Source organism: Dipteris shenzhenensis, chromosome 21 (genome assembly GCF_047967505.1).
Source record: "Dipteris shenzhenensis isolate YYH24624 ecotype China chromosome 21, Dip_SZ_1.0, whole genome shotgun sequence".
Taxonomy (NCBI): Eukaryota; Viridiplantae; Streptophyta; class Polypodiopsida; order Gleicheniales; family Dipteridaceae; genus Dipteris; species Dipteris shenzhenensis.
In genome coordinates, this window is record NC_141616.1 from 51,914,042 (window position 1) to 51,926,711 (window position 12,670).

A 12,670-nucleotide genomic window follows, 5' to 3' on the forward strand; every position below is an offset into this window, starting at 1 on the left:
GATGACAAACGCCAAAAAGGGGGTAGATGATTGAACAAAGATGCAGCACAGAGATTGCATAAAGGAGGGCAAAACTGTTTTTGTCCTCACATGTGTCGAGCTCTGTGGTGTTTGAAGAACAACAAGTTTTGACAGATTGCATCTCATTATTACACCAGTAAAGCAATCATTATGCTGAAAAAAATTCTGGTGAGAGTGCTAGTCTCCCCCAAATCGCCCACCAATGCGTCGCATCGCAACCCCAAAATGGCCCTCAAAATAGTTTTGTGATTGGCTACATTGTCTCCCTTATAGTCATCCGTCTTCCCCAGGCCACTCAAATTTCGGAAGAAATGTTAGCCAACTTTTCTTAATTCAGCCGTGTGCACAATACAATATAAATGGAGTTTTTGTTTCTAGCAGTGATGATAAGGATGAATGAAGGGGGGATTCATGGATTAATGGAGGGACGGCAGAAGAAAGATGTCGTGTGGCAAGAAGCCAACAAAAGCTCAAGAGTCAAAAAGAAAAACAGAGCGTTGCGACTCTTGATTTTGTGGTCTCACGAGCACATTTGGTTACTTGAATCTCAGGAACGTGCACTCGAGTCTCAAATTTGCCACACGAGTGTGTGCATCATTACCAGGATTCAGCAGCATCATATGAGTCGTGTACGTTTATACTACAACGGATATGTCTCAATTTTCAACGTGAACCTTCTTCTCTTCCTTTACGCATGCATGCATGATGCATCTACCTCTCACTCTCACTACCAGTATAAGTCAGTACACTTTCACTCAGCTAAGCCACATCATCTTTAATATCTTGGGCTCCTCTTCCTCTTCCTCTTTGTCCTCTCTGTCTTCGATTCATTCGTCCATCTTACCCTCCTCTGCCGACTCGTAGTAGCACCCTCTTTCAACACCACCCTCTCTCTCTCTCTCTCTCTCTCTCTCTCTGTCTGCTTCAGTGGGTTCCCCTCTCTTTATCCCTCTCCAGTAGCCATGAACTGCCCCCTCCCACCCCCGTCCCTCCCCTTCTTGCTCCTCCTCACCGCCCTTGCCCTCTTGCCTTCCTCCTTGGCTTCACCCCAGCCCTTGTACCTTAACCCCAATGTTAATGTTGAAGACAGAGTCCGTGACTTGATGGCACGCATGACGCTCGAGGAGATGATCGGGCAGATCACACAGATTGAGCGCTCCGTTGCCAACACCTCCGTTATTCAGAAATATTTTATCGGTGAGCTTGTCTCCTGGGCTCCTTGCATAGGACGTGCTCGACATTCACTGTCGAATGGAAGGTCACATATTGACAATGCGAGTGGCTTCACTCCTTGCTCATTGCCAAGATCCGTCGGCGCGTTCTTGCAGTACCTTCCATGTCCATTCTCTAGAACAAAGATCGAAACACGTTTCTAAGTCTCTTGGGTTTGGGGGGTAGCAAACGTGTATCGAATCTGCTCCTTCTTTGAATTAAAAGGCGTTCTTGTTTTTTCCCTCTTCTTGAGGCGTGATGAGCAGGAAGCATTCTCAGTGGCGGAGGCAGCGTTCCCGCAGTTGGTGCATCGCCTAGCGAATGGGCGGATATGGTGGACGGCTTCCAAAAGGCTGCTTTAGGTACTCGTTTGGGAATTCCCATAATATATGGCATAGACGCTGTGCACGGGCACAACAATGTCTATGGTGCCACTATCTTTCCACACAACGTGGGTCTGGGTTGTACAAGGCAAGTACCGGTACCTGTACTCCGTCTATTTCCGAAATCTTTGGATAGTGCGCTTCCATGGAGGAAGTCTTTCTCCCATGAATCTGAATAGAGCTGCATTGTATCGCAGGGATCCGGAATTGGTAAGGAGAATTGGTGCTGCCACTGCATTGGAAGTCCGAGGAACCGGCATCCCTTACGTTTTTGCGCCTTGCATTGCGGTATGCTTTTCTGCCCGACTTTCTTCACTTCAACTGAGAAAACATTGCGGTGTGCTTTTCCGCCCGACTTGCTTCATTTCAAATGAGTAAATTACAAGTCACCTCACTCTTTGTTTCCTGGTCAGGTCTGCAGAGACCCAAGTTGGGGCCGATGCTACGAAAGCTATGGTGAAGATCCTGATTTGGTGAAGAACATGACAGAAATCATTGTGGGTTTGCAAGGAAAAACTTCCAAGCCAGGCTTTCCTTTTGTGGCTGGACAGTAAGTTTGTTCCCTCCTATCAGAGTTTTTTCTGATTCAGGCCGAAGAGAAGACACGTAGAAGGTACAACTTCACTGACTCATCGATCTGGCATTATATGATATATACCCAGGCAGAATGTGGCCGCAACTGCAAAACATTTTGTTGGGGACGGTGGCACAATTCACGGGATCGACGAGAACAACACCATAACGAGTTTCAAGCGTTTGGTAGACATCCACATGGTGGCATATTTTGATGCGATTGCAAAGGGTGTGTCCACTGTCATGATATCGTACAATAGCTGGAACGGGCAGAAGATGCATGACAACCGTTTCCTCATCTCCCACGTTCTCAAGAAACAGCTAGGATTTAAGGTGGGGTGAACATTCAGCTGTCTGTTTGCAAGATACCTGACCCTGAGTCCCTGACTGGTTAATTAGCTGCTCGGATGTTTTAAGCTTATTTACGAGTTGTGTAGAGTCGGTTGCGCGCAGGGTTTTGTGATCTCCGATTGGCAAGGGATAGATCGGATCACGAGCCCTCCGGGTGTCAATTATACTTTTTCAGTAGACGTTGGTGTCGATGCTGGAATTGACATGGTCAGTACAAGCTCTTTCCTTCCTTCGACCTTTATACCGCCTCCCAAGTCCTCGTGGCTTTGTGGTCTACTTCTAACACGGTCCCTTGGCTACGGCAGATTATGATTCCATACAACTATACCGACTTCCAAGACAACCTGCTGGCTTTAGTACGTTCTAAATATGTCCCAATGAAGAGGATAAAGGACGCAGTTCGACGAATTCTCACAGTGAAATTCATAACCGGGCTCTTCGAGCATCCATACGCGGATCGTTCTCTCACTGGCATGGTGGGAGCTCAGGTGAGAGTGGTCCGCGTGCGCTGCAGAAGTCTTTTTCTGTCCTCCCAGCCATGTAGGGATTCGGCTGCTTTTCTTTTTCAGAATATGCGGTGGTCTTAATTGCACAGGAGATCGTGTTTCCTCCCAGGACCATTACCCCTTGAGAGAGGAGTAAGAAAGGAAACTTCGCAGAGACCTTCTGAATTTTTCTTTCACAGGTCCATAGAGATTTGGCCAGGGAAGCGGTGCGAAAGTCGCTCGTGCTCCTCAAGAATGGCAAAATGGCCAACGCTCAGTTCCTACCGTTGGACAAGAAGGCACCGAAGATTTTAGTTGCGGGTAGCCATGCCGATGATATTGGCAACCAATGCGGGGGGTGGACAATCACATGGCAGGGTGCGAGCGGGAACACAACCATAGGTTAGGACGCGGCTGGCTCTTATATTCGTTACAACGAACTTATAACGGTCGAACGAAAGAAAAGAAGGGAAGGGATTTTTGTAAATGAATGAAACATTGACAATGGGTTGTTGGTTGCAGGAACGACCGTTCTTGAAGCTATCACCAGCACCGTATCAACTTCGACGGAGGTCGTATATGAAAGATCTCCGGGTGCAGGATTTGCCCAAGGCAAGGGCTTCTCCTATGCCGTGGTGGTGGTGGGGGAGATGCCATATGCAGAGTTCATGGGTGACAACCGAAACTTGACGATGCCACAGGACAGCATCGACACGTTTCAGAATGTGTGCAACGCAGTGAAATGTGTGGTGGTACTGATCTCAGGGAGGCCATTGGTAGTGGAACCATATCTGGATATGATGGATGCATTTGTGGCAGCATGGCTACCTGGCACAGAAGGCAAAGGCATAACGGATGTTCTGTTCGGGGATTATCCGTTTCAAGGCAAGCTCTCGAGGACGTGGTTCAAGAGAGCGGATCAGGTACCCATGAACGTGGGAGACAAGCACTACGATCCTCTTTTTCCTTATGGATTCGGGCTGTGAGAAGCTTCATATCAATCTGATCAAAAGAAGAAGAAGAAGAACAAAGCCCCATCCCGCCTAAGAATTCTGGAAGCGCACAACTGCTCCAATCTGCCATATCCAACACAATTAACAGCCAGCCTCTTCCTGTATGAGGAAGATGACTATTTCTGGCAGCTTTCTTTGATGATAACTCCGCGTGAGGCTAGGCAGTCAGCCCTCATTGAAATTTAAAAGTTTATTTATTAACGTACCAGAATTCAACCCATTACACGTCCAAAATAAGCTTCACTATTTCAACTAGTAGCCATGGGAGGCAGGCTACTTTCTCCTTAGGTTTCGTTTCTATTCATCTACAACTATGGGGGCTTATTAGATTAGCACCTTCCTATTTCTAGTGACTAGGCATTTCATACACCCACCTCAAGTATAGAGGCTCCCCATGTTCAAGACGGAAAAAAGTGTGCCATATGTCACTCTTTTTCTAGTTGGTTTGAAAATGGGTTTGAAGTGGGAATAATGAACCCAACCTTTCCCCAACTTGAGCCAGCACATGCACTAAGGCCCAATCATTCCATTTTATGCCAAGTGCTCACTAGAGGGACATACTAGCTTATGTTTTATCCATCCATTTGTTCTCGCTTACAATGGCCATTTAACATGTTCTTGTGCATAGGTTAATTTTTTCAAAACAAATATCAATATGCTTAAATGCACATAAGAACCATTTATTTTTTGTTTTCAAACTTACATTACTTTGCTCTCATCTTAGGAGAAAGATGTTCTCTATGAAGCATTTGAACTTGCAATTTCCCCTTTTGCATAAGAACTCCCTAAAGAAAACATTAAAAGATAAAAGGGGAGGGTGGGGCAAGGATTGCAAAGACTAAATTTAAACAAGTTAGAAAAACCACTATATCTTCTAAAAATATGATATAGCTCAAACTATAGCCATCCTCCAATAAGTAAAAGGACAAGAGGATAGAGGTAAAATGATTGGTGGGGGGGTGTGCTAGGTAAGACTAAATTTAAACCAGTTGGAAGAACCACTGGATTTTCTAATAATCAAACAAAAGATATCCTCTAATAATTAGTGAAGGAGAAGAGGATAGAGGTGAAATGGGAGGAGAACAAAGAGTGAAGATAGAAGTATATGGGGAGACAAGAGGCATGAAAAGGAAGAGAGGAGAGAGCTTTGAGAGAGGTGATAAAGGAGAAATTATTGTAAGAGAGGGGCCATTAATTATGGAGTAACACAACAACACAAAGCAACTATAGACGCGCTTGGTAGACGCACAAAATAGCGGGCGCGTCTATAGGCATTGCTTTAGTACAGAAATTACGGGCGCGTCTATAGGCGCGTCTAAACGCTCGTCTATTTGTGCGTAAATCACCGCGTCTATTTGCGTGTTTGACCTGAGAAAATACGGGCCCGTCTAACATCTCGTTTATTAGCGCGTCTATTTGCGCGTGTATTTGCGCATTTATTTGCGCGTTTACACTGAGACTCAGACGCGCATTTAGACGCGTAAATAGACGCGTTCCAGAGAATACAGAAAGTGAGATTTTGGTGTACATCATTGCTTTCCAAACATTGCCCATGATTACCAAAGCACATAATTTTTTGCAAGCCCACATATACAAGAATTAAGTGAAATGAGGAGAATGAGACAATATGTAAAATAGTTTTGCCAATATCAATTGTGGGGCTACGGTTCAATCTCATCCTCAATGAGATCAACCCTTGCCAAACTATCTACTTCAAAATCCAAACAAGTGTTTAGATCTACAAATACATTCAACCCACTACTACTTGTGCCACTCATGTGCTCATCGAAATCAGCATCTCCAATGGTAGGCTCGTCCTCACGGGTAATGCCGGCCTCAATATCTATATCTCCTATCTCATGATCATCCTCCTCTGTTGTATCACGGTCATCATCACGTCCATGGCCATGATCATCCTCCATACGCTCCATATTAGTAAATGTACTATACATCACTTTGGAACGTGGCATAATAGGTATGACATGCCACCATCTATTATTATCCACCATTGGTTGATAGACAACCTAATTCAAACACAAATACAATCATGTTACTTTTCTTGCATCAAATATTTAAAAGTGAGTATTTTTATGTGTGTGCACAGTACCTGTTCACATTGTTGCGGTAGTACTAGTGTGTCCTTCCTACTTTGCCAAAACTTTGTGGAGTCAATAGTTACAAAGCCACTTGCATGGCGTTTGATTGTTGCATTAGGGCCTCTTTCCACCACGTCCTTAAACCACTTTACATCCAAAACATACACAAAGAAGCGTCGAAAGTCAAGCATAATGATATCTTGGATTATGCCACAATAATCATCCATGGCTCCATTGGCTCCCTCAAAGCAAGCAATGATGCCGCAATCTTGTGTGTTTCTCTTATCATCAATCCGTTGTGTTCGAAAATGCTTGCCCTCACACCATATAGCATTGAACATAGTGCACTACACCAAGAAAAAATCAATTAAATAAGCAATCTAAATTATAAAAAGCTCCTAATCATGCATAACATTCTATATACCGACCTTGCTCATGCATCCCCTAGCATACTCCCATTCTTCCATTGTGATATGCATCCCCTCGTCTTTCTCTGCTTTCTCCATTTCATCAAGTAGCTAATCCACATGAATATCCTTTGGAAGTACTCTTAGATGCTGAGGGTATGGCACACGAGATCCGTGGTGTGTACAAAAGAGGGCCCTTTCTTCTTGTCTTCTTGCCTTTGCATCCTCGTATCTTGTCACCCATCTTTTCATCACATCACTATTAAGCACACAAAAGAGGTTGATACTATTATGCAACTCCGTGTCTATTACTTTATTGCGTCCTTTTCCTTGAGGCACAATAGAGGTCATCCTTAGGTCTTCATCATCTCTCCATAGTCGTGGGAGAGAGCTATCCACATCAACAAGAAACTCAGAAATATATACAAGTGACTCTTGTACCAACCAACCCTCGGCCATGCTACCTTCGGGTCTTGCATTTTGTCTCACGAAGCCCTTTAAGGTCTTCATGAAGCGCTCGAGGAAGAACAACCATCGTGCATGTATAGTACCGCATACAGCAATCTCATCCACCAAATGTACTATGAGATGTAGTTGGCTTGTGAGAATAGAACGTGGAAATGTCTCCTCCACTAAACAAACCGCCTCCATTGACATAACTCGAGCATTCTCAAGTGTGGTGGGATCTATTCCTTTGAGCTCACATACCTCACAAGCTGGCCCATCTTGTAAATACAATCTTTCACATCCTTTGATGCACTACGTGAAATGCTAGTAGGTAGTATGAACTGAACCTGCGAGGAGGTGGTTGATTAGTTGCTTATAGCTATTCACTCACAAATTTGAAAGGAAAACGATATTATGAATATAAAATACTTACTTGGAGCATCTTGTGCGAATCATGAGATTTTAAGCCATATAATTGCTCTACACCTCTTTTCTTGCTCTTTGTAAAGGCTCCCTTCAAACACCTCATGCATCTAGTGGGAGTACAAATTGTAGTAATAGCGCGCTTCACCGTCGCCATCTCTAGCTTTGATAATATCCACGGTGCATGAGGTAAAAAAACACACCCATTTGGTCTCTCTTGAGGCCAAGCTTCATGCATCCTCCCTGTGGTACATAGATCCTCCCTTATGCCTGTCGAATCTCGTGTCCCATTCAAATGCTCCCAAATGGTAGATGCCACATTCTTGAAGATATGCATGGGATCGAGCAGGTGATTGATCTTGAGGTGGGACCAATATGGTAAACGATAAAAGATGGAGTATCTAAACAAAATAAAGTGTTAGCGTGCAATCTTTACTTTCAACCAATATAGCCAATCTTTACTTCCAGCCAATAGTTACAAACCCTTACCGGCTCATGCCAAGTGGTGGAGGAGTCATGGAACCGTCCCAAATTCTCATCCAATCTCCCGCGGTGAGTGATTGTGGGAGGACTTCATTCCAAGGGGCAACATATCTAGGATGATCAGGTGGGAGAAATCGATGGTGATTCTCATAGATGACCTTATTCAATGCGTCTGCCCGTGAGGCAACTAGCGAAGGACCACAAACAGGACATGCATGGTAACCCGATGTAGTGAGACCTGAACAATAGATGCAATTAAGAGTGGAAGGTGGGTTTAGGGTGCCACGTCCTTTGCCTATTCATAATTAAAAAATGCAATGCTTACCTGAACACTCGCCATAGCCTGGGAAGTCATGCATCATCCGCATCAAGACTGCTTTGCAGTTGAAGTCTCGTGACGAGGGAGGCCTACTCACATCATGCACCTCGATACCTCTCCAAAGTATCTCTAGCTCATCAATCAAAGGCTCCAAATAAACATCAGGGTTTTTGACTTTATGTTTCCCTGGAATTAGAAGGGACAGCATGACATGTCCTTTCTTAATAGCCATAGAGGGTGGAAGATTGTAATTCACCAATACCACTGGCCATACACTGTAAGACGTGCTTTTGAGACCAAATGGGTTCACACCGTCCATACCCAATCCAAGTCTCAAGCTCCTAGGTTCTTCCTTGAAGCTTAGCCATGTGTCTTCAATATGCTTCCACGCAGGAGAGTCCGCGGGAGTTCTCCACTTGCCATCGGTTGATCGATGGGAGGAATGCCATGACATGAGCTCTGCAATAGATTTGCACTTGAACATATGTTGGATGCGAGGGATTATGGGAAAATGTCGTAATACCTTACAAGGCACGTCCAAGGTTTTGAGATCTGCTCTATATCTTGCCTCTCCACAAGTAGGACACTCTCTTGCATCCTTATGTAGTCCACAAAACAAAACGCAATCGTTGACACATGCATGGATGCACTTGTAATCTAATCCTCCAAGAGAGGTCACATGTTGCCTTGCCATATCTCTTGAGGTCGGTAATTTATTCTCCCTTGGAAGCATTTGACACAATAGCCTGCACGTGAAGACCATAAATGAGGAAAAGCATTCGAGTAATTGACCCACGCGCATAATTCACCATGTTTGCAAAATCGACTTTAAAGCTTACTTGAGTAATGCATTCAAACTTGCATTGCTCCATCCATAGATGGTTTGCAAGTTTAGTAACTCAAGGGAGGCACGTAGAACAGAGAATGTGCACCCCTCAAACAGTGGAGTCGATGCTGCGGTAAAAAGATCATCCTGCTCCATGCTATTATCCCTCCCTTGATGGACATATAAATCCTGCACCATATCATCAAACACCTCCTCCTCCACGGCTTCATGAGGTAATGGCGGAGGGCTACTATCACCATCACTCCATGCATCCGTAACGGTCCCTCCTGAAGATCCCACCTCATATCGCCGACGCTTCGCCTCCTCACGACGGGCATAGGGTAACATGTGCGGGTGTGGCACTGCATCCTGTATCAAATTAAAACGGGATCATAACTCAAACATATGAATACCCATAGGTATCTCAATCAACCTTAACTTACAAACCCTTACCTTGTTTACGGTCACATCCCATTCTCCATACTTTGAGATATGATTGAGCGTAATCCTGCGTGCACGATACATGTTTCCTCGACATCGATCACACAGACATTTGATTTTTTGCTCCAACCACATTTCGCGATGGTGGATACGGAGGGATTCATCCTCACTGGAGCTACTTGTTGAAGATGGAGACATCCTACAAACAAACAACCCACCAAATTTGCTCTTCTTCAAATGCTTAATTTAAACTCTGTGTTGCGTCTATTGGCGCATCTAAATGCGCGTCTACTCTGTGTATTTAAACGCGCCTATAGACGTGCTAATAGACGCGACTATAGACGCATCTACTCTGTGTATTCAGACGCGACTATAGACGCGCTAATAGACGCGACTATAGACGTGGCTTTTAAACCTGCTTTTCGGCACGCCGCTCGCTTTGCTTTTCTTTTCATTACTTAAACTTCGCGAGCGGCTTTCTTCCTTCTTTATTAGCAGTTCCATATATTCGAAGCTTAAGACAGAGCCTCCCATACACAGTTCCAAGCTTTCACTCAAGAGAAAGGGACCGTACCTACACTTGCTTCCAAGCCTAAAGGAGAGGAGGAGTACGAACAAGGAGAAGAAACAAGTTTGGAAAATAAAGATCCTTCCATACCTTTTTCCAAGTAAGTCCTTTTGAAGTTGTTCTTGCTTGCTCTTTCCAGTTTTGTACTTTTTTGCATCCAGGAAATGCAGGATCTAGGTATGAGCGTCACGTTCTTTTGTCGGGCGCAACGTCCTTTTCGACTTTTTAGTATTCTCGCCTGTCGGAGCGCGTCTATAGGCGCGTCTCAAGGCACGTCTAAAAGCGCATCTACAGGCACGTCTATCCGCGCGTCTGGCTTGTTGCAGACACACACAGACGCCCTGTTAAACGGACTTTTAAACGCACTATTAGACGCGCTTTTAAACGCAGTGTTAGACGGACTGTTAGACGCGCTTTTAAACGAATTGTTAAACGCACCGTTAGATGTGTCTATAGACGCGCAAATCAGACGGGTCTATAGACGCGCTCTGACAGAGCCTCTTTTTTCTTCCCCTTTCTTCTCAGCTCCCAAAGTAATAGATTTGTTTCCTATTTTCCAGTTCAACATGTGGCCAGGAAGTGCTTCTAGCTCACCTGATCCGTGGGAATCGATTTGGAAGGACTTATATAATCTTTTAGGGCACCCTCCTAGTCCTGCGGAGTTATACGGGTATATGACGGGTACCCTTAACACTCCCCAGGAGTCGGCACTACAGACTCCGAGCCACCCCACACCGCCTGAGATCACCCCAGCGGAGTCCGCACAGCCGTCTTATGCCCCTTCCCCCGTACCGTCTTATGCCCCTTCCCCCATGCCGTCTTATGTCCCTTCTGCCATCCCGTCTTATGCCCCTTCCCCCATGCCGTCAGGAGGTCCTTCTGTCTCGGCGAGCCGTCGACGTACTCCCCGGCCGCCGAGACTTGGTTCTCCAGCTACGAGTGGTTAGCGTACTCCCGTACAGTCCCCAGCTACGAGTGGCCAGCGTACGAGCTCGACATGACAGGGTAACAGACGTAGTAGCAGGGAGAGCGGTGGCGGATGCATGGCACAGTGCTTTGGGCCATGTGGCGGTGAGGAGGAGGATGATTCAGATGATTTAGACGTGCCTCCGGGTGATGGTACGATTTATTATGACATCACTCAGACAGGAGGCATCTTGATGGATGCGCGGGGGAAGGACATCATGGCCTTCATGCGCTCTGTAATTGCTAACAATTACAGAGATTGCTTTATTCACTATAAAGACCACCCAAAGAGGTTGGCTGATGAGACCCTCGCTATTGTTCGCTCTAGGTATCCTAACCCCCCAATCGCCAGTTCACAGATAAATGGGGGAAGTCAAAGATTGTTACGATACTTAGCAATAAAAGATCTTCCCTTAAGAGGCAGGCACTAGTGGAGCTTGCCAGGCTTGAGGCAGGTCAACCTCCAAGGGGCCCGCCCCACACCGCTCACAAGCGTGAGTGGAAGAAGGCAATGAAGTCAGCGAGGGAGGAGCCCAGTCTGGAGCACGTGGAGGCACGGAGGATCCAGATGGAGGAATATGGAAGCGCGCATTTTGGAGCAGGGGGTGTTGAATCATGGGAGGCCCAATTTGTAAGTATTGATCTCAAATTATATTGCTTATGTAGTTTATTAGGAGGTTGGTTGTTTCTTTGTACTAATCCCTCCACAAAGTGTATCACGGTCATGCAGCTTGAGATCGTGGGCAGATACCCTACTCCAGTGGAGACAGCCTACCACCGCCACCATCGCAGAGGAGATACATGGAGGCACTTCTATGATGACGGGTTGATTACTGAGGAGCAGTATACCCGAGCTTCTGGACAGGCCCCCCAGGTATTTGAAAGTAATTAAATAATGCCAAAATTATAAGTAAAGATTTGATTTTTCATACATTGATATGTGTTGTCCCTTGTTTACAGGCCCATGCACAAGACGACGAGGAAGACGAGGAAGGAGGTGCAGAAGGGAGCGCAGAAGGGAGCATGGAAGGCAGCGAGGATTAGTCGTAAAAGTAGTGCTACTATTCTTTTTTGTACTTAAAGCCACTGGCTTGGCTTCGTGCCTCTTGTATATAGACTCCTCTTATTTTTTGTACTTGAAGCCACATGACGTGGCTTAGCTTCGTGCTATATGTATATACAAGCACTTTTTGAGCTTTCAATTTTATTGCATTTTGGAGTTGTAATATTTTTTTGGAATTGTAATTAAAATGCGGTTGGCTGTAAGAATTGAATTACAGAATGTGGATATGGGATTCTTGTAACTATATAGCATACACAACATACACAGTATTCTGTAAATTTTTTTTTTTTTTTTAAAGCGCGTCTATCAGTGCGTTTAAAAACGCGTTTATATTCGCGTCTGTCTGTTCGCCTTGCGTCTATACGCGCGTCTATAAAAGCGTTTATAAGCACGTCTATTTATGCGTCTTTGTGCGCGTCTATACGCGCGTAAGTCTGATATATAGACGCGCAATTAGACGCGGGTCTCCAGACGCGCAAATAGACGCGCCCGTAAGTTTTTTATTTAGTTCATGAAACGCGTCTGTGCGCGCGTCTATGGGTGCTTTGTCTTGTTGTGTAAAGCTCTTGGTTATAAATACTTCATGTCATACA

At 45.2% G+C, this 12,670-nt stretch overlaps 1 protein-coding gene across 1 annotated transcript; it reads left to right on the plus strand.

The window, feature by feature from the left end:
• The first annotated feature begins 847 nt into the window (after positions 1-847).
• On the plus strand, positions 848-4,297 carry LOC147889042 (uncharacterized). Its single transcript, XM_087392799.1, has 9 exons — positions 848-1,218; positions 1,500-1,704; positions 1,814-1,904; positions 2,030-2,166; positions 2,279-2,522; positions 2,643-2,747; positions 2,846-3,028; positions 3,226-3,427; positions 3,548-4,297. Exons 1-9 carry the CDS (start codon positions 984-986, stop codon positions 4,009-4,011), a joined length of 1,866 nt encoding a protein of 621 aa, XP_087248925.1. The 5' UTR covers positions 848-983; the 3' UTR covers positions 4,012-4,297.
• Positions 4,298-12,670: the final 8,373 nt, after the last annotated feature.